At 43.6% G+C, this 24,739-nt stretch overlaps 1 protein-coding gene across 2 annotated transcripts in view; it reads left to right on the forward strand.

Annotated features, from left to right (window-relative positions):
• Positions 1–8,593: 8,593 nt before the first annotated feature.
• The window catches only part of KIF26B (kinesin family member 26B), a 285,789-nt gene continuing 269,643 nt past the window's right edge, over positions 8,594–24,739 (forward strand). The window contains exons 1-2 of one of the 2 annotated variants that reach the window (XM_051783303.1): positions 8,594–9,123; positions 9,366–9,767. In XM_051783303.1, coding sequence (XP_051639263.1) covers positions 9,061–9,123; positions 9,366–9,767 — 465 coding nt within the window. In that variant the 5' untranslated portion in view covers positions 8,594–9,060. Of the gene's footprint in view, positions 9,124–9,365; positions 9,768–18,253; positions 18,288–24,739 lie in introns of those variants that run through there. The other variant, XM_051783306.1, reaches the window with a different exon arrangement.

A 24,739-nucleotide genomic window follows, 5' to 3' on the forward strand; every position in this document is an offset into this window, starting at 1 on the left:
AGGGCACAGATTCCAGCTATTTTGCACCAAAACTTTGTTTCAGTTTGCAGTCTCATTAAAGAAGTAACTGTGTGAACATACTGGCACTCAAGGCTTCTCAGTAAAATTATTAACTTATTATTGATTTAATTAATAATTAAAATTATTAACAAGTGCCCTCACCTAACAATGTTTATCCCAGAATATTAGTCCATACTTTCAGATGGGACCAGCCTCAGCTGTCACTGCAGCCCACCTCATTTTTCTAATACCTGACTGCTGCCCAAAACTCCTTGACCACAGAATGGCAGTGTCACTCATGTACAGCACCAGACACTTTCCAGGCTCTCACCCTGTCTGTACTAGGAGATTTGGACCAAATCTATTACTCTAAATTGATATTGTTGCATTACTGCAGATCAGGCATCATGTAATAGATACAGTGGTGAGGCTAGCACTGGTTAATATGCTTAATAAGGCTAATTTCATGGGTGAACATATCTTCAATATGGACAAGACTAAACAACCAAATTAAAATGTAGGTGATCATAAATACTTTAAAGCCTTATCTATGCATACAGGGACATCCTGATGGGTCTGAAGAGAGGGAAACCTCTGGGAAAGAGGCAGTGGGGAGCAGTGCCATCAGACTAAGAGTGCTAACCTTCTCTTCCAGAGCACAGTTGTTTATAAAGTATTCATCTTTCTTCAGTGCAGTTATGGTTGTGTGCTGGTTTTGCCTGGGGTAGAGTTAATTTTCTTCATAGTAGCTGGTATGGGACTATATTTTTGTTTGTGATGAAAATATTGTTGATGACAATGTTTTAGTTACTGCTGACCTGTGCTTACACAGAACCAAGGCCTTTTCTGCTTTTCACACCACCCCACCAGTGGGTGGGCTGGGGGTGCACAAGAATTTGGGAGGGGTCACAACCAGGACAGCTGACCCCAACTGACCTAAGGGGTGTCCCATACCATATCTGTCACATTCAGCATAAAAGGTGGGGGAAGGTTACCAAGGGCCCCACTGCTCAGGGACTGGCTGGGCATCAGTTAGTTGGTGGTGAGCAATTGTTTTCATTTGCATCACTTGTCTTCCCTTTTTTTTTTTCTTTTTTTCCCTTTTCATTACAAATTTGTATTATCACCATATTTTATTTTATCTCAATTATTAAACTGTTCTTATCTCAACCCATGAGTTTTCTCACTTTTACTTTTCCAATTCTCCTCCCCATGCTGCTGGGGATGGAGTGAGCAAGTGGCCTTGCAATGCTTGGTTGTCGGATGGGGTTAAACCACGGCGGGCTGTTAGGTTAAGCTGGCTTTTTCAAATGGATGCATCTTTGTGTCTGAACACTGCTGCCAGCTTAAAGCTGGCACTCTCCAGTTCAACTTGCACCTGCTCGCACGGGTGGAAGCTAAATGGGTGTAACTAATAAAAGGGGCTTTAAATTCATATAAATAACCATCCAGGTCATGCTGATTTCATCAAGGCAATTCAACTTTATTTAAAACTGGTAAAACTTCCACAAGCAGACAAGCCCTGTCTACAGATTAGACCTACTTCTGCTGGATTTGGTGACATGCAGTAATGCATTCCACACTGCCAAAGCTTTCCGGCAGGAAGAAATGCCCATCAGTTTCTGCCAGTCCACCTCTGAAGCTGTGTTTGTGTTGATAGCTTCCAAGGCATGGGATTGTTTTCTCTCTGTCATGGTGTTTAACAGAATAGTTATGGATCAGAAAAGAGCTACATCATTAAGGCAGCGGGTGGGGATATGCTGCTGAGCACAGCTGCCCCTTGCTTGTGTTGCTTCCAGGGACAGAGCACAGCTTGAGGGGACAGACAGAGACTTTCCTAGAGCTGTGAGTATGCATGCCCTGAAAGTGGGTAGCAATACTTTACCCCAGCCTGCCTGGGCCTACAGACAGGCTTCCGGAGTCAGTTCGCCACACTGACATCTGTGCTCAGAGACAAGACCGCTCATTTGTTTAAACCTGAAAGAAGTTCCTGTGCAAACCATGCTCACCTGAAGCACTGGCTTCATGGTGTCCCTCTGAGGAACAGGTATGCCTTACTCATCCCCTGCTCTCCAGAGCTGTGCTACCAGATCTGAACATCCCTTGATGGGCAAACACAGAAACTGAACTCATTTGGGTCTAGTCATGAATCCTCCTGGACTTCCCCACTTGGTTATTCATGCAGTCAGAGCAGGAGAGCATGAATAGGCTAGAGAAATACTCTTTGCAGTGGACAGGGAAGGGCAAAAAGAGCAGCTCTGTACCTTTCTAAGCCACTGATTTGCATCCATAGGAGATGCGAGGTCTAGCCATGGCTCTGCCTCCCCAGCTGCCAGTGAGCAGATGAAGAGAGGGATACAGGAACCAAACTGTGTCTCTCAAGGCAATGTGAAACTAGGGGCAGGTAACAAAGAGGTTTGAGGGAAATGGTAGGCAGATAAGCCAGTCATCAGCTCTCTGGAGTTGCTTCATAAAGAATACAATCAGTGTGGAATGATGTACAGCAAAGAATTTTTTGGAAATCTGCATGCTCCAAAGTTCACTTTTAACCCTAACTTGGTGATAAAAGAAATGTATGAAATGTTTGAAAAGGAGTTGAAAAAGGGTTACAGATGAAGCAGATGCTCACAGACCTGGGGTGCCTACTGTTATAAAAATCTCAGGAACACACTGCGGTGAGACCTCTGACGTAGTACATACGTTATCATGAATGTAATTCTTTGTTGCTTGAGCAATGAGTTGAATTAGCTCACCTCAGATGAGCTGAGGGGCAGAAAAGAAATGCCTGCTGCCTTCTATATCATGTTTTGTTGAAGGCATTTACACACTCAAGGCTATGATAAACTATTGCCTATGATGCCAGATCTGTTGTTACTCCTGCAGAAAGAAAGGATGCAGCATAAAAATGTGATGATATAAATGCTTCACTGTTTGTTTCTCAGGGCTGCCTGTTCACTTTGCTGCGTTGTCTCCACTTAGCTCCTTCCACACCATCTGCACTGCTCGCCTGTGTCCCTGGCTCCTAGGGTGAAGCAGGCACACACACTGGCTTTGTGCTTGCTATCCTTCAGCAGCCACTTCTCCTGTTTTCTAGCTTTGGCACATGCTGCCCTATGTTTCTCCTGTTAATGCTGTTATTTGCTAATACCATTAATACCATCTTCTCCCCTTTTCTATCCAAAGATGATTACTGAGAATAATTCCTTTGGAAGACAAGATTTTCCTCTGCCCCTGATGTAGTTAGGAGGTTCTTTGAAGAACATTTAAAGGAAAGCCTTTGCCCTCTATTATCTCCAGCCATGTCTTTGTGCTCAGGTAAAAGTGCTAGCAGTATTCCAGAGCCAAGCCTTGGCAGTTCAGGAGGCCCACAGGGGCAAGCAAAGTTTCTAGACAAGAAGCAGCCTGTATCTTTCCCCACTAGAGCCTGTGACTGGCTGTTGGTACTCCAATAGTTTCTTGCTCTGTTGCTGTTCCATGTAATATCTGCACTGCTAGGGCTTGGTGCTTTGGGATTCACAGGTATTCCCCCCTTTGTTCATTTTTCAGGCTTGTCTTTAGTTCTGGAGTTGCAATAAATGCTCATTGTGCCTGAGAAACAGAAAATGAGATTCTGTCAAATTTCAGTATTTGAATTTATGAACTTAACCAAAATTGGCTGCAGACTTGTCATTGCAATGAATCCTGCTGCATAAAATGCCTGCAGACTTCTTCATGCAACCCTGCTGTGTGAGCATATGTATGTGCGTGACACCGCATCCTTTAGTACTTATGAAAAACATACCAATATTGTATAAATAAGTAGACATTGATTTTTGCTAAGAACATAAAGATTTATGGAAGTAGGCAGTGCTGTGTGGCAGAAACTACGACAGCAGTTTCTAGAAAAATCTATAAAATATTTTACGTTTGAGATATAGAAAAAAATGCCATTAAAAATTAATCCAAATAGACAGGTCCCTTTGTGGAAAATAGATTGTTTCTGGTAGTGGGAAAGGGTAAGTTTTAAAGGCAACTGGTTTACAACAAATGAAACCTTTTCTCCAAATTTGAACACAAATGGCTTCCTTTTAGATTTTGGAGATTTTCAAGGAGGATCTCAGTGGAGCAAGAAGAGTACAGGCTAAACAGCTGCACAATGGCCCTGAGGCAAAAAAATATAAAGTAAGCAAATAGAGAGATGTATCCCTGTCAGGCACACAGTAAAACTGTGCTGTTGTTTCAAGGTGGAAAAATTACATTCAAAGTTGACTGATTCAAGTCTGCTGGTAACAGCAATAAGTAGAAGCTGTAATAAGGACCATGTAGAGGGTTCCCTGTCCATGATACACCATCCAGACCTAGGGATTGTAGCAGTGACTGAGAAGTACATGTATTCCAGTGTCAGTCCACTTTTACACTGACACACAAGGTAAATCTTGGGACTGATTTAGAAATTGTGCTACAGCAAACACCTCAGCAGCCAGCTCATACAGAGGAAATGCCCAGCCTTAATTCTCCATGACATCATGGTTAACAACAGTCAAGAGTAAGTAGAAAAACACAGTCCAGAAGCATAGTATATCCCAGATACTCTGGAAGGAACATAATCTACAATACCAGAAATACAAATGCAGTCCATATAGCTGATTTCCTTCTATACTGCATGTATTCATAAACTCTGCAGAATACTTGGGCTGTGGCTATGTGTGTTTCTACTCATGTGTGGGCTATACAAAAGGATAAGGGACTTAATATGCTTGATGAGCTAAAGCTTTTTGCTGAAAAGGTCCTATACTTTGGGCAAGGGGAAGAGAACAAGAACTGGAATGGTTTTAGAGAAGAAACATATCAAATGGGGGAAGTTCTGGTGATTTTGTTTGCAGCTCTTAATGATTAGCTGCTTCTATCTTTACAATTAATTCTTTGTCAGTATTACCAGGAATGCCTTCAATTTCCTCCCTGTCCCCCAACGGACTCCAGCTCATTAATATGCAGCTCTAAGCAAGTATTGAAGCTGTCGTGCATTTCAAATCTCCCCAAGGAAGCTTTTTAAAATTGTAAGTAAGACCTGATACCGAGACTTATTAGCACCAAACCTGGAAAAAAAGCTTCTGTGCAGGCAGCAATGACTCTTCAAGTTACAGTTGCTGTCACCTTTTTTTATCCTGAAATTTATTATAAATGTGAATACCTCAAAGGATTTCTTTGATGCAGCCAACATTTCCAACTCTCAGAAACTGCTGTTTGTGGATAGAACTGGGCTTGTGCCAGCATCTCAGATTTGAGTGCTGAAGCTGAACTTCTAGGTCAGATTTAATTGCACCCACACTGAGAAATACTCAGAAGGAATCCAATGAAGGCAGCAGAGGGATAGTACGCCATGTCAAATGCACTGCGGTGGGATGGAGAAACTGGAAGTTTGTATACTTGCTAAAAGGCAGGTCATAACTCTCCACAGATGTGTCAGATTTAGATCAAGATCAAAGTCCAGCCACAATGTTTTGAGACCAGCTTTCGCTCAAAGCTCTGATACTTAAGCTTGCATCCAAGGTTTGGATCTTGTCCACTTACTTATGTCTGAACAGCTCCATTTTTTCAGCTCTGTCTTGAATTAAGAAGAACAATCAGTCTAACTTCTAAACTGCTAGCATAAATGATTTGCCAGGACTAAGGTGAAGGCAGACTCCCATGACTACAGTTACAGTAACAGAAGGAACGTGTAAACTTGAAACTGAGAGGTAGCTGTGGAGCTGCCTGCCATTGGCATGTTGGTGATTCTGCTAACTAATCATCTTTCATTAGTGACACATGGAGCGTGAGGTTTTGGTAAGAGGAAACTAAACCAACTTCCACATAAGGGAGCCTAAAGAGAGGGAGAAGGCCATTCGTCAACACTTCTCAGAGAGAAAGGTGTTATTCCAGAGAAAGGGTTCTTAGCAGAGCTTTTTGGTAGAGTGATACTGTAGTATCCCAAACATTGTCCAGCACAAAATAACTAGAAAGATTTTAGCAGCAAAATACCTCAAACTGGAATTTGGAATGTTCCTCAGCTTCCGAAAGTGTTCACAACTCAATAAAGCCTTTCTTGAATGACCCAAAATATCAGTAAATACTGACACCTGTCAGGAGGGAGAGCTGATCCAACAGAGCTATTGCCAATAAAGCTGCAAAACTGCAAGCTGTGAGAGATGCTCTTCTAATGCACCTTCTTAACAGTTCCCCCAAACCTGAGACATGAGGAAATGCAGGTTTGCTACTGAAACTCTTCAGGCTCAAACGACAATTTCATCATGTCCTGAGGTCCCAATTTCCTGATTAGAGGTGTTCTTCATCCTCACCAGTCCTGACCCTACTTCTCCACTTCCAACCAAACTTAGCCATTAGCTAAGGGCTGAGAAAGCCACCCTCCTCTAGAACCTGCTCTGTGTATAGGATCCACTCCTTGCCTGGTGGGCTACTCCATCTGCTCCAGCAGCCCTTCAGCCACGCTGCTGGCAGGCACCCAGGCTGCCGCTGCCTCCCGAAGGCCTGGGTGTGAACCCATCTCCTTCGGGATGCTTGCTGCAGCCCTCACTCAGCCGGGCGGCCCTACATCTCCTAGATGGAGTTCCGCCTCGGAAAAGGCACGCTCTGACCGCCCTTCGCAGCCGTGCCGAGGGAGCCCCGGCCCGGCGGACACCGCCCTGAAGGAGGGTCCCGGTGCCGCCCCCTCCCCGCCCGCTTCCTCCCGGCCGCCGGCAGAGGGCGCGCGCCGCCTGCCAACGCCGCGGGGCCGCGCCCCGCCCCGCCCCGCCCCGCCCCGCCCGGCTGCGGGGGCTCCGGGGGCCGGCGGGCGGCAGCGGTCCGGACCGGCATCCTGCCGCCGGAGCCGGGAAGGAGCGCAGCCGCTCAGCCCGCCTCGGCTTCCGCGGGGCGGTGCCCGCCCTCCGCGCTCCCCCAGCCCGGCAGCCGGGGGCCGCAGAGCCGCCGTGCGCCCCTGCCCCGCCAGCCCGCGGTCAGCGCTGCCGCACCGGGGTCCGCCCGCTGCCCCCACCCCCGGGTCTGTGCGGAGAGCGGAGGCCGGGGTGCCGGCCGACAGAGCCCCCCGGTCCCGCCCGGACCCAGCGCGCGGGTTGGAAGGGTCAGCCCACTCCTGCCCGCAGGATTGCCCGCGGGCACGGCGCTGCGCGCGGGGCGACGGTCCCTGGCAGCACACGTGGTTAGGCAGGCATAGCTGGCAGCTTGGGAATTGAAGGTCTGCCGAAAAACAAAGGAAATCTGCCAGCTCGCCACCAGAACTGCCGAGCCCAGAGAAGGAGCAGTTCCACGCTGCAGTGCGAGCGGCCCCCCGTCAGCGCCGTGGGGCCAGGGACGCTGTACAGCTCTGCACTGCTGCGGGCTCGAACGGCGTTTCCCTGCCTTACCTTGTCATCCCTATCACGTCTGCCTACAGAACAAACCACGGGATCTCTGCATGCGGATTTATGTGAAACCTATTCACATGCAACAGCAGCTGGGGTGCACCTCCTTTTGTTTGCCCGTTTGTTCAGCTTTTTGGGGTCACCTACGTAAACGCACAAGGCACTACCGATGTAGCCTGGCTATCTTGGATGGCATCACTTTTGTCAGCTTTAGATTAAAGCTTTCCTAACCGGATCAGGAATGGCTGTTCCACTCTTAGGGTGATAACACAGTGAAGTTAAAACACAGCAGAGCATCTTACACATCTTTACTATTGTCAGAGTATCTGTGAAGACAGACAAGGACTGGGAGATTCCTTGCTCAGTGATGCTGGTTTTGTTTCCTCACAGCTGTTATGGCCCAGGTACACTAGGGATGCAGGAAGGACGCATTTATATGGAAGTAACAATAGGAGGTTGGAAAGGTGGATGCAAGTCCCCTGAGTGTTCTGCCCTCTCATCTGCATCAACCTATCCGTGTTATGACCCTATCAAGGGATCTGGCATTTAGCTCTTTATTGCCTCCATTTCTGAGAAGATGAGCAACTTCTTTTGAGAAGGAAGATTTATTAGAGATGATTTTACTATCTACAGGATTTGAAATAAAAAAGGATATGTAACTAGATACACATGACCATCAAATAGAAATCATAATTAGAAGAGAAAGATTAATAGGGACACAAGTCTGTAGAATTTCATTGTTAAGAGATCAATTTATTATGCCCTTGACTGCAAGTTAAATTAATGACATTTAAAATTACAACAAGGAAAAGAAATGCCAGTGACTGTCATAAATACAGCTTGCTTTTCTTTCCTAGTTATTTAGGGAGGATTGGGAACACTTGTGAATAAAGCCTGAATAGAGGCAACTAACCAATAACTGCGGTGAAAGCAACAAGGTTTTCCCCCCGCACCCGCCCGCCTTTGCAAGAACGGGGGGAAATCACAGATGTCAATCAAGAAATACTGCAAAATAAAATGGACCCTCCCGTCAGCCGAGGCACCGCGCAGAGCAGCGGTGAGGCTCTGGCAGTCTGCTCACAGCCGCTAGCCCTGCAGCTCCGCCGCTGACCGGGGAGCGCACGGGGCTCCGCAGCCCGGGTCTTCCCTTCCCTCCCTTGCAAAACTGTCAGGCACAAATGGGCAGGAGGATATTGGTTGCAAGGGACGCAGAGGCTCCTCCCAGAGACTGGATCCCGATATTTTCGGAGGATTTCTTTTAACTCACTTACAAACCTGGGTGAAGGGAACAAGTTGCCGATATAGTGGAGGCGGAGAGAGCGGCTCCTACTCCTTCTTTCGCCTTCCTAGTGCTACCTTAGATGCTTCGCCTCACTTGCGGATAAGAGCTTGGCTGCCTGCCGGGGGATAGTTCCTGCTCTGGATGTTGCTGTTTCTGTGAAAACAAGGGTTGTAAGGGAATGAGAAGGAAGACAATGAAGAAAAACCGACCTAGAGAAAACCCCAGACCCAAGCGTTTTCCTGAGAACTGACGGGTGTTTTGGGGCTGAGTGATTCCGTCGGAGGCGGAGGAGGGAGCAAGCCTGCCCGCTCCGCGGGGGACTTCCCAGGACCGGCTATTCCCTTCGGATGCGGAGTGGGAAACCTGTAGGAAATTCTCCCGCCTCCCTACGAAGCCACCATGAATTCAGTGGCTGGAAATAAGGAGAGGATTGCGGTCACGGCTCGGAGCAGAAAATACGGGGTAAGTTGTCGGCGGAGGGGCGGCTCGGAGCGGTGGCCGCCGCCGTGCTGGGGCTCCCGCGCCTGTCGCCCGCTGGCTGCCAGCCATCGCCCTCTGGCCCCGCGCAAGTTCCGCGGTGCGGGGCGGCAGAGGCTCCGGGCGGGGGAGGCGCGGGGATCGCCGCAGGCACGGAGCGTCCGAGCGAAACTTGGCGGCGCCGCTGGGCCTCCCTGCCTGACCCGCTGCTCCTTCTCCCGCTCCAGGTGACCGACCCCTGCTCCCCCACCAAGCCCGCCGCTCCCTTCTCCCCCGAGAGCTGGTACCGGAAGGCGTATGAGGAGTCCCGGGCGGGCAGTCGCCCGGCGCCGGAGGGAGCCGGCTCTGCCCTGGGCTCCTCCGGCACCCCGTCCCCAGGCTCCGGCACATCCTCGCCGGGCTCCTTCACCGGCTCGCCGGGACCCGCCTCGCCCGGCATCGGCACCAGCTCCCCCGGCTCGCTGGGCGGCTCGCCGGGCTTCGGCACCGGCTCGCCGGGCTCCGGCAGCGGCGGCGGCTCCTCGCCGGGCTCGGACCGCGGCGTCTGGTGCGAGCACTGCAACGCCCGCCTGGCGGAGCTGAAGAGGCAGGCGCTGAAGCTCCTCATCCCCGGGCCCGTCAGCAGCAAGGTGAGCGCGGGGCCGAGGGGAGCGGGGCATCCCTGTGCCCGGAGCAGCCTCCAGCAGCCGCTGGGGCTGTCGGCCATCTGGGCTCCCCTCTAACGGTGTCACCGCTGAGCGCTTTGGGTTTATTTGTGTTCTCCCCTTCTTGGTCTTGTTCCCTTTTCCCTTCCCTTCCTACTGCTTCGTGTGGAGCAGGGTGCCTCTGTCTCCGGAGGGCTGCCAGGCTTCCGGGGGCATCTGTGATAGTCCCTGCAGCTCGTTTCTTGCTTCCCTCTTTCATTGCACTGGTAGTGGTTCTGTGTTATTTCCTGCTTGTTTTTTTTCCTAGCTGGGGGATAAGGGAGTCATTGGCCCCTTCCCTTTCTGCTATCTTTGATCCCTACAGGATGGATTTACAAAATACCCTGAGACTCGGCAGCCAACTTAGTGGTGAGGTGTGTATGTATGGTCTGGTGCCAGTGGTCTCTACTTCCATTGAGGGAGAGACCCTCCTGTAGCTCTGGGTTCAGATGAGGCAGTGAAATGCTATGTGAGCCCAAAGGTCACCCAGGGAGGCTGTGGCAGACCATGGCATTGAACCCAGCTCTCCCAGGTGTCCTTAAAAGAAGGATAACTTGCTGATGCTTCTCTGTTATAGAGAAGTGCTGAATTTTTATTTTTTTTTTTATTCTTGAGAGGACTTGAACATACTTGAAGTTGGTGGACACTGAGCACTGGGTTTAATAATCCTGTGTCTAAAGACGATGTAAGCATTTCTGATATTTGGCACCAGGTTTTAAGAACTGGCTGATCCTGAATAGAGCTGGAAGTCTGCTTTCTGCCTCTGTTGGGGAATTTGGTACCTCCAAAGGCATACCCTGAAATTCCCAGGGGGTTTTTTGGCACTGTTTTTTGGTTTCCCTGTTCGTTACATAGAAAGATTAAGGCTAACAGCCCTAAACGAGTGACCAGCAGCCCTTGGCTGACCTCATGCTACCAAAATAGTAAGCACCGGGTTCCTCCATAGCAACCCTGTGAGTGTTGCATTGTGAATGGGTCTACAGCTGCTGGAATGTAGTACAATACAATTTTGTTTGCCCTGTTGGGTCCAGGTACTATCAAATGATAATATTTACTCTTCCACTTCAAAGAGTTTTCATTAGTGGTTATAATAAAGAGGTATCGTGGAAAAGAGCCGACTGCTGAGAAAGGATCCCTGGTGTTGCTGTTGTGTTGTACTCTCCATTATTTATTTATGTGCTTTTGAGAGGGAGTTGGTGCTCTCGTGAACAAAAGACTCAAGGACTGGTTACCTTGTCTCAAGAGCTGACTTCACTGGATTATTCATGAAAAGGGAAAGGTAGAACCACCAAAATGAATAGTAAATTTAACCATTAATACGTGGTTGATCAACTGTAAAGTGTCCCTGTACCGAAACCTTCACAAATTTCAGGCTGTGTGATTTGGCAGTGATTACCAGCTGTGAACGTGGGTGGGAAATTACTGATACCCATATGGGAGCCGCCAGAATAACAGAGATTAGGGGTGGAGGGGAGGATAAAACTAACATAAAGTCACAGTGTTTAAATAGAAATTTTGTGGTCATGCAAGGGTTTGCACGGTGTTCCCTTATTGCAGTAGTGGTTGACATAGCCTTCCTGAGATGTTACCCTTGTATTACTATTGTTATTTGTTCTGTTGTTCACTAAGTTTAGCTGATGCTGTTGTACAGGCTAGTCTTCATTTGTATGAGTAGTAAGCCTTACTTATCTATTTTAGCCACCCTAACCTATTTTTTTTTTTTATTCTTACACCTCCTTTCCAGACCTTCCAGTTCTATAGGAAGGTTGCTTTCCAACTATTGCTATTCAACCTGTGCACTTAGAGGCAAGGAAGGAGGCACAAGTAAGGTGGTCTTTGTGGGCTGTGGTGACCCTCTGCCCTATTTGCTATGCTCAGTTGTACTTGCAGGCTCAGTTCTGTTGAGATACTCCAGCCTTTTGCATGCAGTTCTTTTCTGTCCATGGGTGCTACTGGCTCTGACTGTTTGCTGAAGTATCCCTTTCTCTAATCCTTTCTGGCTTATTTGTGACTCCTCAGAACCTTCTTGCCTTGTGATTTTTTTGCCTTCAGCAGGTGCTGCCCAGCAGAGTGAAGTTTTGGCCTAGGTGGTGTGAGATACAAACATCATGGCTAGTGCCATTGATTTCTTTGGACCAGCTGCGTTGGTCTTGCAAGTTTGTTTTTGCTGGTATCATTGGGTAGCTTTTTCAGTGTCTGCTTTGGGGAAAGTAAGGCACTGGTGTGGGCTTGGCCAGTTCAACCAGGGCCTGTGAGCTGCCTTTGCAGGTGTGTGCCACAGTAACACAGTTGCCCTCTGAGGGCAAGATGTAGAGGGTCTCTCAAGAATGTGAAAATCTGTCTGTGTCTGGGGAGAACTTGAGTTTGGTTTGGGTTGAGGCAGGAGTCTACTACACTGTGTTTAGTGGAGCTGGCATTTTTTTAGGGTCCTGTGAGGTGTGCTCTTGATTGCTGCTATGGAAATAGGTTTTTTTGTGTGTGGAATGGATCCTGCCACTTAGTTAAGAGGAATAAGGAGCGGATCAGATTCCTAATTCTGGGTATTCCTTCAGAACTTGCAAAGTGTCTTACAACTCAAGACTGCAGTGCCTATGGGACACAACTAATTGGCAATATGCCTTTATTAGAACAATTAAGTGAAGCATTTAAAATGTATCTGCCATCATCTAGTCACCCAGATCTGACTTACGTGTTTTGTTTTGTTGCTGTTGAAGACAGCCTAGAAATATTATTAGCTGTATCAATACATTCTGTGGCACCTGTTCCGCATTTATACTGTATTTAGAAATACATATGATCTGGGGTATTGTGTATTGCAGAACAAGCAGAATATGAGAGTTTATTTTTTTATGTTTTAACATATATCTAGTAGCAGACATTGAAACCTACAGTAACTATCCAAATGTGAACCTACATTGATGTTTTCTATGTATGCAATCACATAAAGGTTTGTGTGTATCTGTAAACTGCAATAGTATACTTAATTGATTCATACACAGACCAGGCTTTATGCATGAAGTTATGTACTGAAGCTTTTCATTTGACTGAAAAAAAGCCACACTTAACCTAGAGCAAACTGCTTCTGACTAGCTGATTGTTAATGCTGAGGTGTTGAGCTTCCAGTTTTAAATAGAAACATTCTCTACTAATATGTCAACAGGATGAACACTTGGGTGTGTTTTTTTTTTTTTTCTGGTGAGGCACAAAGGTGAAGAATATATAATTATGGTTGTGCTAACTTATTTTAACCATTTAAAATGCCAGGTTCCCTCCCAATAGCAAAATGAAAAGTGCTAAAAGCTTATTGTTTCTTTTTCCTCCTCTTGTGACACAGATGTGACTTACTGATGTTCAGCAATTATGTGCATATAAGGGGTTATGTTTTATGAGAATTAAACCTTATTCTAGCCCCCATGTGAAGCAGGCCTATGGGAAATAACTAGCACAGGTGGTTGGTATAGTTGTACGCTGAGGGTGTATTGGAGCATATTGGTTGCTGGTGGGGTTTATGTTACATTTGCATGATGAGAAAGATTGTCTCAAAAATTACTAATACATTTTTTTTTAACTTAACGTTTTTCTTAGGCTATATTTTTCAGAAGGGCACCAGACAAAATTCTAGCATAGGAGTTTATGGCATCATATTCCCTATTTATCAGAATTTGTGTGAAATGTGTTTACCTTGAATTCAGTCCTGTGATATCACCTGTCTTCAATGAACACTAACCTCACAGGCATCTAACAATTGAGGAGTTACTATATTGATGTGTATCCAATTATATTGTGTATAAATAATCAATGGAATGCTAATAAGAATACTCTTCAGCTGATGGTTATACATTTGTTAGTACAGGATTCCAAAAACGCTGGATAGAGCATATAAACAAAGGTAATTTGAATGTGTAGATATGAATAGCTGCTTAGGTGTGTTGTGATTGTGTTTGTAAGTAAGGGTACCATTTTAAATGGTAAAGATGGATAGCACTGATGTTGTTGGGTGGCTTATATTGTGGGCTATCCCATAGCTAAAAAGTCTGTGCTTCTGAATATAAGAATTGGGTAAATTCTGAGCACAGTGTGTCTGTGACGAAGGAAGGAAAGGACTTGCACTCAGTGTAAAGTTTTGGGTTTTTTTCACCAATTTACTGACACTGTCTCATTTTTTTGCTTGCATATTGTTGAATTACCTCTTCTTTCAGGAGTGCTCAATGGTCAAAGACTTGACTAATAATTATTAATAATGAAGAAAGCCCCAAAGCTGATCTAATGAAAAATAGGTTCCTGTTAGCTTGTAGCTACTTCAAAAACATTCCCAGTAGAGACAGGACAGTAATGAACCCTTCCTCAAAGCTTAGTGAGTGGCAGAATAATGGAATTTCATTTCTGTCCAGACCTTTAATTTGTGAACAAGCACGGCCCGTCTGTATGGTGACTTAATTCATTGTGCAAAAAATCTCAGGCACCTAATCATTTCATCCCAACTCATTGTAATGCAGATAGGATTATTGCATTAGAAATGTGATTTTAAATGGCCTGAGGCAGTAATTTGTCAGCATTTGGAAGGATTAACTCCATTAAAGTTTAGGCAACAACAACCATTCTTTTGTGTTGCATCACAGGTCACAATACCAAACATTTAGCATAACTCATCTGTGAATCTTCTTACAATTGTATGCTTCCTGGCAAATTGGGAAGCCATGAGCTACTGCACTTGTGCTGGAATTACAGCTGCTTGCAGAGCTCCAGAGGAGACAAACGGATATGCCTTCACCTCTCATGAATTAATGTAAACCCTTTTCTAGGAGCAGCTGGAAGTCTTGCTGCTGCAGTCCCCAGTGTCAACATGTGAAATAGTTATATAATTTCTTTCAAGCTTGCAAATGTCTTGGAGGTCATAGTGAAGATACTGTATATTAAAGACTGCTCTTTAGAAAGCTGTCAAAACTGTTAGCTCTGCAGCTTTCTCTGTGGGATGAAAAACGCTTGCCATTACTAAGTGCCCTGGAAATTAGAAACCGGCCTATGATCACAGATTATATTTAGTGAAGTGAAACTATAGTATTTCCTGTCAGAAAAGAAAATACTTTTAGACCATAGACGCAAGTGTTGAAGGTGGAGAGGGAAGTATTGATGTTTTAACTGAAGTAAATCTCTAGGGAGCAGATTTCTTTTTTTCGCGAAGACTTGTCTGTGCATCTGAAAATATTGTGTTCAGAAATAGAGTCAGTGCTGAGTCTGTAACTGGCCTCTTCATGCCAGGCTGTTATTAAACAACAATGCGTCTTCAAGGTGCTTTATGCATGAAATCTGCACAGATCTCAAAAATACCCTTGTATCTTTAGAGAGTCTTGTATTTCCTTAGAAGTAAATGTAGCATCCGTAAATATATTGTATAATAAGCACAGGATTTTGGCATGTAGTTTTGGAAGGGGAGAAGGAAGAAAGGTAGTCCATCTGAGTTACCCAGACAGTGTTTGAAAAAGTGTCAAACATTACCAGTGTGGGCCATCGGCATGTAATGGGAGTCATGCCTGCCTCAGCAGATTATTAGAACATTGCAGTGCTGTGTATGTAGGGCTGAAAGACATAGCAGTTTTGCCACATCAGCAGCACATAGCCTTTGACATCATATAATTGGGGTGTTTCCAAGCACTGAACTTGCAGTCCGCCACCACAATAAACTTGACTGTCATGCTCTGCATAATGATGTAGTAGGAACTGTAGCATTCTGTCACATGGGGTCTGCACGTCAAAAAAGTGAGAGATGTTCTAAGTTAAATTGCTAGCTTAGATCTTAAAATGTCATGCTGTAGCTTGAGAGGAATAGATGTTATTAAAATGGAGAAACACAAGCATATGTCTTCCCCTCCTGCCACTGAATAAATAATTCCTAGCCCACAGTATATGTTGTTGAAGCTGCAATTCAAGAACTATCCCTGATTGGAGAAAATTAGATTATATGTTTACTTTGAACTAAGCAAGCTGTAGCTTGTAACAACACCCTGATAAACAAAGTAGTATCCTAGGAGCAGAGAGCTCTAGAAGTGTCTTTTACAGTGTGTCCCATTGTACCAAATTTTGGTTGCAGTGTGACACTGATGGAAGTCACAATGAAAGTATTACTCTTCTAGAAAGCACTGGTAAAGTAATAACCTCAAGCAATTTGCTGCAGTCCCACACAGAAACACTGCTTTGCTCTGGAAGCTTCAGCTTGTATGTTTGAAAGACACAGTAATGTTTCATCCAACACTTTCCCTTAACACAGAGTGATCATTGGAGCTAGGTTGTTTTAGATGATCATACCATTGCTGCACCCTTATTTGTAGGTTTATAGAACTCAAATCCCAGTGGCTTCTGTTGTTCATCTTTATTTTCAGTTGCTTTCTATGCAACCTTCCTGCATTAAACCAGGTTTAAAATGCCTCCAAACATGTACTGAGCATTCTGAAGCTGTTAAGAGCTGTGTTTGTCTCTAGTTTTGAAACCTGAAATATATAATCAGATTTGGTACAGATCAGAGTCTGTACAGTTGTAAAATTTTGTAGTATCTACAGCCTGAATATGCATTTGCTTATGCTTCTTTTTCCTCCACTCTCCTCTTACATAATTTTACAGCACAGCTTGGTAATGTTTTGCTGGGATTGTGTTTGCGGCTTCTTCAAGTAAAATCAGACCTACACGAGACACTTAATAGAGGAAAGTTGATAGGACCATTCTGAGCTTGACATGAAGGCTGTTCAAAAGATCCTGCACAAAATATCAAATATTGAAAATTCTTTCCTTTGTATAACACGAACTATTGCTTGTTACTTATAAAAATAGTGAAGTAGTGTGAAGGGGGAGGGAGAGAAGTAGTCTGGATATGAACCTTGTCAGTCTATTGACTTACATGAAATTGACCTTAGTGAGGGCATTTTGGACTTGAGTGAAATCAGTAGGATTTCATTTAGGCCACAGCTCTTGTGTATCATGTACCTCCAACCAGGGAATACTTGCATGCATTCAAAGCAGCAGACATGCTGCTCAGGCTGAACCAGGGCTAAGATAGCCTGGCTCCCTCTGGCCTTCCCATGTGCCTTTTCTTTCTCTTCTCCGCATAAAGGTCATAAGTTAGCATCACTGCAGGTCTCCTGTGGGAATACGTGGTGGTTGCTCCCTGCTTTAGTTCTTATAAAAATGATAGATAGTTCAAACACCTTCAATAGCAGTGCTTTCTAAACTCAGATCCTTTTGATCAGGATTATTACAACAGCAGATGCGAGGAGCCAGTGATTTCTGAGAAAGGTACTGATGTGAGCAGTGCAATGCATCCAACTGTAGCTTCTGCTAGGGATTACTTTTTAATTACTTTGCAAAATAGAAAGTAAAGGAAAATATGGTACCAGCTGTACAAAAGAATCAGTCTTAAGGAATTGATGTGTTCAATTTCAGCTCAGATTTATTGTTATGGTATCAGAATTCAATTTATTTTAATTGAAATAATACAGTGTAGTAAGGCTGTTAAAAGCTACTTACCATTCCAGCACTGGTGTACTTCTTAAAAATTATTTTAATCCTTAACTGTGTTTATTTTTATTGTCTGTTATGATTTAACCCCAGCCAGCAACCAAGCACAACACAGCCCCTCACTCACTCCCCCACCTGCAAGATCAGGGACGCAATTGCAAGGGTAAAAGCTAGAAAACTCATGGGCTGAAATAAAGATAGTTTAAAAGCAAGAGCTGTGCACACAAGCAAAGCAAAACAAGGAATTAATTCACTGCTTCCTGTGGACAGGCAGGTGTTCAGCCATCTCCAGGAGAGCAGGGCCCCATCATATGCAAAGGTTACTTGGGAAGACAGATGCCATTGCTCCAGACATCTCCTCCTTTCCCCCGCTTTATGGACTGAACATGATGTCATAGGGTATGGATATCCCTTTGGTCAGTTTAGGTCACCTGTCCCAGCCGTGTCTTCTCCCTGCCTGCTCACCATTGTGGCAGTATGAGAAAGGGCCTTGGCTCTCTGTAAGCCCTGCTCAGCAATGACAAAAACATCTCTGTATTATCAACCCTGTGTTCAGTGCAAATCCAAAACATAGTCCCATGGTAGTCATTGGGAAGAAAATTAATGCTACCCCAGCCAAAATCAACCCATTGTCACTAAGACCTTCTGTTCAATCAGTATTATTAAATCACATAGTATATGTTGATCTTGAATTTCTTATGTAATTTGAAACATTTTGTGTTTTCTGGGAGGAAAAAAAAGTATTTCAGTCTGATGAAACTTTCAGACTGGTTTCCTCTTCTCACCTTTCTTCTGAAACTGTATTTGGTAGCAATCTTTGGGTTAAAAGAGTTAAATTGCCAAGGAAGATTGCTCAAGTGATCTGAGGAAACTGGTGGGATATTAAACTGACCTTTGTTTACAATTCATGATGAAAACAAAAGACTTTGCTCAGAAGGAACTGGATGCTTCTGGAGTCACGTAAGTAAAGCATTTGCTGATATAAGATTTTTGCATATTTAAAGTTGTCATGCCTTCCTATTAAACAAATAAGGGCTGAGTCCGCTCGCTTTGTTGCCCTACAAGTAGGAGAACTTAACATATAGGCCCTATGGTGTCTGTTTTATTAGTGCCTAGTCAATGATCTTATTCAATGGATTTGTCCATTTGGGAAAAGTGGGTCAAATGCCTTTGAAAAATTATTTTATTCCAGTAAAAAAGTACTGCAAGCTGAATTGAATGTGGATCTGGAAAACACTTTAAATTTCTTGCTGGTGCAATGTGTTGAAGGAACTGTATACTGAAGGTAGGATGTCTTTATCTAGTGCAATATGACTTATGTAAAGCATCCATCCAGCTCTAGTGTCTGTAGGAAAATCTTAGACTGGGAATACAGTCTGTTTAAGTGTTCTGGCTTCCAAATTACCTTCAAGTGCAACTTGCTTTATATGTCCTTATTTCTTACACATGTATTTTGATCTGTGGATTTTCTATGATCTATTAATAGCAAACCTCTACTCTAACTTATATTTCCCCATGCCCCCTAAGTCATAAATACTTTGATGTGATCATTTATTTGCACCTGAATATTCACAACAGCTTCTCTATTCCATGGCCTTGCACTGGAACAAAATTCTACTCATGTGAATGTTTGGGGAAAAGTAAATGAAAGGAGACTTTGACATCCACCACAGTAAATATTTTCTTTTTCTGAAGAAAAAGTGAAATTTCGCAGTGGTTTGGGGGTTTCAACTTTGTTCAGAACTATCTGAACAGAATCTGCCTCAGCAGTGCAAATGATTTTCCCCAAGTTGTGCATGCTTCATTCCCTCCCTCCCTACCACCCTCAAAATTGACTGAAGATAAATCAAGACTCAAGATGCAACTCCTCAATTTCTGTGGACCTCTGTGACATTCTGTTGGGAATTGCCCATTCGTTTTACTGCAGGTGTACTTGAAGATATGAAAGAGATTCCTGCAGTGCTGAAGATGATGGTTGCTCTGAAGCCCTTTGTTAAAAGTGGGGCAGAACTTGGCCTTTACGTATTTCTCTTCTGGCTCCTCTGAGACTCACCTGGGCAAACTCCTGTCTTATCAAAGCTAAACTCAGACTTGGTTATGCTAAAGTTATTCAGGAAAGGGGACTTCTGCCTGCTAACTGATTGTCTGAATGATTGCATGCTACTATTTAATTTGGACAGTTTTATTTTTCTGTGCCTCTTGGCTAAATAAACCTCTGACCTGTTGAGTGCCAAATGCTGAAAGAATTGCCCATTTACTCCATCCACCTGATGGACTCCAGCAGAAAGCCTAGTGGGCAATAAGGCAATCTTGGCCTTCAGCAGGCACTGAACATTGAGAATAGAAGTCATTACTCTTCATTTCTCTATTAGTTTCACTGTTCATTTAATAGAGCCAGGCAAAGAAAACATTAATATCCTATTCAGCAGCCAAATGCACCAAAGTGGGAGTTGTGACTTGTGTGTTTTCCTCTTTTCTAATGGTATCATTAAAATTTAACAAGTCCTTTAAATCATGTTAGTATTCCCAGGGTTACTATGCTGAAATTGGTGGCAGCATTCCCACAGGAAGAGTAAACAGTGGCTGAGGCTGTGTGGCTGGCATTTGTTGCTCAGAGGGAGGTGTTGGGTCTGGACAAGCCCTGGCACCAGAAAGGAGAAATCAAGTCTTTGGCGACAGGGGGCATTTACAGTACACGGACATATTCTTTGCTATTTACCTCTCCCTTTTCACTCTCTCCTTGCTTTTCTCTCCCCATTAGCACTACAGCTGTCATTTCAGCTCATACCCCTTAGATGTCTAATGGAAATTCTTGACAATAAGCCTGCATACATGTGAACTTAGCAGGAAGGCACACAAGTGTGCTAGTCAGTGTGAGTGTCAGATTTAAGAGATTGTTAGACCAGAGATGGCTTTTACTGGAGGTCAAGAAGGCTAACAAAGTGGGAGATGCAATTAAAATGGTATTTGTTAGAAAGGAATAGCTAGCTGTCTGGGCAGACTGAACGTGGGGAAATGATGGGTAGCTGGAAGGACATTAATGATGGCTTTGTAAGCAGTTCTGCAGCATGGGTGGTAAGCCTAAATCCAGAGCTGTTCTCTTAGTATGCCTAATAAGACTTCCTTTTTTTTTCCTGTGTGTCAAGTTCATTTTTGAATAATGGATTTGACAAAAGTTCTGTGGATTTTGGTTTAGGTTTAGAGGTGAGTGAAAGATTGGTTTAGATTTAGAGGTGGGTGAGGTAAGAGAAGAAACTAGCTTTTGGAAGCATTCTCAACACCTTGAAAACAAGGCTTTGCAGGACTTTGCAGAATTGGTTTTTGTGAAGTCATTGATTCAGTGCTCTTGCAAAGAGGCTGTTTGGTGAGAACTATGAGATGGGGCAGGCAACTCATTAAAATGCTTTCTTATTTTAAATGAATATTTGGGATCTGATTCTTTTAAACTCTTGACAAGAGCTCCTATATTAAATAGTAATAATAATAATAATAAAATCTTCTCAAAATTACTTTTGCCACAGCAATCATCTTTAATTGTTAGAGGTATTTGATCACATCTTTCCTTTATAATTTTTTTTTGACTGGTGGGCAGTTGGGTATTTGGCTTCAACATCATGGTTAACAACTTCCAAAGTTGCAAGGAGCAGAGTGGGCACTTACAGCAGGTTGGCCAATACATTTTGGTGTCCTAAAAGACATAAGCAGCTGTGTGTATAGAAAAGGCCCATTACAAGGAGAAATGTGGGGCTTTGAGAGGAAGAAGACATGCTATGGAGACAGAAATGCAGTGGGGAATGAAGTGTGCCTTGGTTCATCCAGGCAGCAAAGCTACAGTGCTTTCATGGGAAAGGTGGCACACTGGGGAAGCAGGGAGAAATGGGTGATAAACCTGGGTTCTGTAAAAGCCTGAACTCAATTTAAAGTTTTGAAGAACTGATTCATATGAAGGTTGTGTTTTGTTTTGTTTTTCTTTAAAAAGGCTATCCCTGTAATTTTTCATCTCTCAATCTTTGTCTCTCTTAAAACAGAAACCAGCAAGCAGCTAGAAGTGTAGAAAGCAGTTAAACTGAAGTTGTCCTTGGTTTAAGGCACTTCAGTATTTTTCATTCTGAAATTTATATTTTTGTCCAAAGACTAAGGTACTGGTACATCCTCTGATGTAAAGGTGTAACAAAGTTTTCTTTCTTACATCTAATTAATTTGTTTCTCTTTTTACCAGTCATGAAGACATATATGTTCCATGCTGTCCATTTGAGATTTGGTATAAAATAGGGATTCAACCCACTGCACTAGCAATTTTACCTAGCACGGCAAATAAATGACATATGTTTTAGTGCATCAGCAATAGTTATGAATTCAGTCTGGCTTTTCCTTTCTCTGTTCTTGTCTCTGAAGGAAAAAAATGTTTGATTTCCAGATTAATTTGAATTCTTATAGTGTTAAGCTTACTAATTCTGTAGTATTATTATACTAGACATTTTAAGGCCACACTATTAAGTAGCGGTACTTCTTTCAAATACTTTAAAAGCCGAATAGAAAAGACTTAAGGTGTGAGAGAAAAGCTAAAGGTGGGGGGATATACATGAGGGCTGAATGCACAGGCACTGATGGCTCTAAATGAAGCACTTTACAGACTGAAGTGCTTTAAATTGCCATCCTTCTTTGTCAGTCCTAGTTACTTAGTTCTTCCTAGCCTGCTCTACCACTGTCTTGCCTGTTTAATATTCCACTTCAGTATAACAAGAGATGAAACATCCAAGATGCCTGTATCCTCCAGGAGTCAGCACTACTGATGTATTTGTGTTAGCTGTTTATAAGCAACGTGCCAAACAGAGCTATAAAGAGGAGAGGGAGCAGGGGAAGGGAAACTGTTGCGACTTCTCTTAATTTGCTGGTTTTTTTATCAACAAAGGAAATAAATTCCTTCGCTTTCCTACTCCAAATGCGCATGCTCTGGATAATACAAATTGTTTCAATAATCACGCACTGCTAAGGCCTAGATAAGGGCCTATATTTCTGTGCCTGAAATATCAAGGACCAATGTGTGCTATGTGGAAAGCTGGTGTGGAATCATGCTGCTGAGGAAGCTGTGTGTAGTAATGTGCATGGGTGACACTGATGAATGGCTCCTCTAAGCAGGCATCTGCAGCAAATCGTCAGATTGAGACTTCCCAGCATACCCTAGACCTCGACATGAATGAAATCTCTGTTGCACCATTATTTACTCACCTCCACATGAAATGAGAGGATAGGATTCATTGCTTTAGTGCAGCTTTTATATGGTTTTACTCTCTTTATGTATGCATGTGTGTATATATTTCTTTTCTCTCACTTTCTGCAGCAATGGCCGCAGAACTCCCAGTGTTTTCTCACTGAATAGACAAATAACATTTTGAAAGAGGATAAAATGGTTTTCAGGGTAAAGAATGGGTGTTTTATTTCTAGAAACCTAAAATGAACGTTCTGTGTATTCTAGTTTTTTGGCTAGACACATGTATAATTAAAGGTAGGTAAGCATGGTTTGCTTTTCGTTGTTTTATTTTGTTGTGGCTGTTCTAGTAGAGGTTGTGGTGACTGGGAAAGAAAAGGGAAAAGTCTTAGATTATTTTCCTTTTTGAAGAATCATGATTATGGTCTTCAAAAGGTAATGAGATAGTCTGCAAATCTATTTTGCATTGAAGTAGAGCCTCATCTTTTTCTTGTTACCACTGGACATTAGTGATGCATGAAAAGAATCGGACTTGCTCCTTGCCTTCCTTCAACATGTTGTTTGGCTTTTTATTTTTTCCTTCTTTGAGGTGATTTTCTAGACTAACTTGTCATTGAAACTGAAACTCTGGTTATTTAGGCTTTGATGGAAAGGTCTCTTGAGATCAGGGTAGAATTTCTGGCCAGTCTAGAAAAAAAGAACAATTTTTTGTAGTTAGTATATGCTCCCAGTACATAAAGATCCTGATGAGTTCCCCACTCTTCTTAATTCCAGCCAATATGTCAAACCTGAACTCTGAACCTGAAACTTGGGCTCTGAACTGCTGTGAGTTTATCTACAAGGATATAAAATGGTAACCTCTGATAGAACAGCAGAAAGGGAACACAAGTGTCAGGGCAGAAGGACTTATCATGCACACAAAATTTAACTACTGCATTACACTAACAACCACCTTACCTGAAGTTTGCCTTTATTGGCATTGTGAATGTATCTGACAGGGAGGTGAGGATCTATGTCTTGTCCTACCACCATGCTGTGGTGTTGATGGATGTCTGTGGCTGCCTGCTCCACCCCTGTGCTGCAGCTCTCTTAAATTGTTGCTTCATTATCAGAGCCCTTAGCTTCTTGCTATTTTAGCCTTTGCCCTCAGACTATTTCTGTGTGTCTTGCTGGCTTTTAGTAAAAATGTTTAATATTTGCAGGTGATGTGGAATGGGACTTTCCACACAGAAGTTTCCACAAGAAAAAACCTTTTTTAATCACTTGGTGGAAGAGGACAGATGGTCTTAGAGTAGAGAAGTGGTTTCTAACACGAAGATGCTCATGGAAGTCACAGGGCTTCACACAGCTGCAAATATTCACACCAGTGTGCCCATTCCTGGAGTACATGCATAGATCTCATCTCAGTAAAATATTTGCTTTTTCTATCTTTACAGCTGAGGAGAAGAGATACAGAGTAACTTGGTGAATTAATTAGTTGCGTAGAACAGAGGTCAGGGTTCTTACATGCTTGTGCTCTTGACTAGAGGGCTTTTCCCTTTCTTGCTAATGTTGACCATCCTATTCTGCAGCAGCTCTTGTATGCTGGCTCAGTGTTGGCTCTTCTGACTCTGTACAGAGAGGAAGAAGGGAGGCGCAGTTTGCATTTCAAAGCTGTCGGCCTTAGAGGGATTGGAATATGGCAGTTGAATATGTAGTAACTAATTATCCAGTTATGACAAAAAGTCTTTCGGAAAGACCTTGACTTCTGATTCTCTGATTGGTACCAGGAGCTGGCCGTTAGTTTAACAAAAAAAAAAATTGCGAATGGGTTTGGTGTGGGGTTTTTTGTGGTTTTTCAAGAATGTGTTTATTAATTCTCTTTCTTTTTCTTCCTACCTTGGACAGTTCATATCTATGAATAATTTAATTGTCCTTGGCTGTCTGCTGTTGTGAATGGCACGCTGTTAGGCATTCTGAATTCATGTAGCATTTGTTAATGTTTGTTTTGTATTCTGTCTGCTTCTCTGCCTTTCCAGAGATCAAATGGATGATGCAAAGCTTGACAACATATAAATGCTATTAAACTGGATCTGAAAGAACAGAAAAGGAGGCCTTTGTCATTTCATTAGTTAGAACATTAATTGGAATAGATTGTTCAGTGTTTTTCTTGCCAGTTGAGAAGCAAATGTTTATGTGAAAGCATTTTTCTACTTTTTGAAAA

The sequence above is a fragment of the Manacus candei genome, unplaced genomic scaffold (genome assembly GCF_025592945.1).
Source record: "Manacus candei isolate 608988 ecotype Guabito, Panama unplaced genomic scaffold, ASM2559294v1 h1tg000017l, whole genome shotgun sequence".
Classification (NCBI taxonomy): domain Eukaryota; kingdom Metazoa; phylum Chordata; class Aves; order Passeriformes; family Pipridae; genus Manacus; species Manacus candei.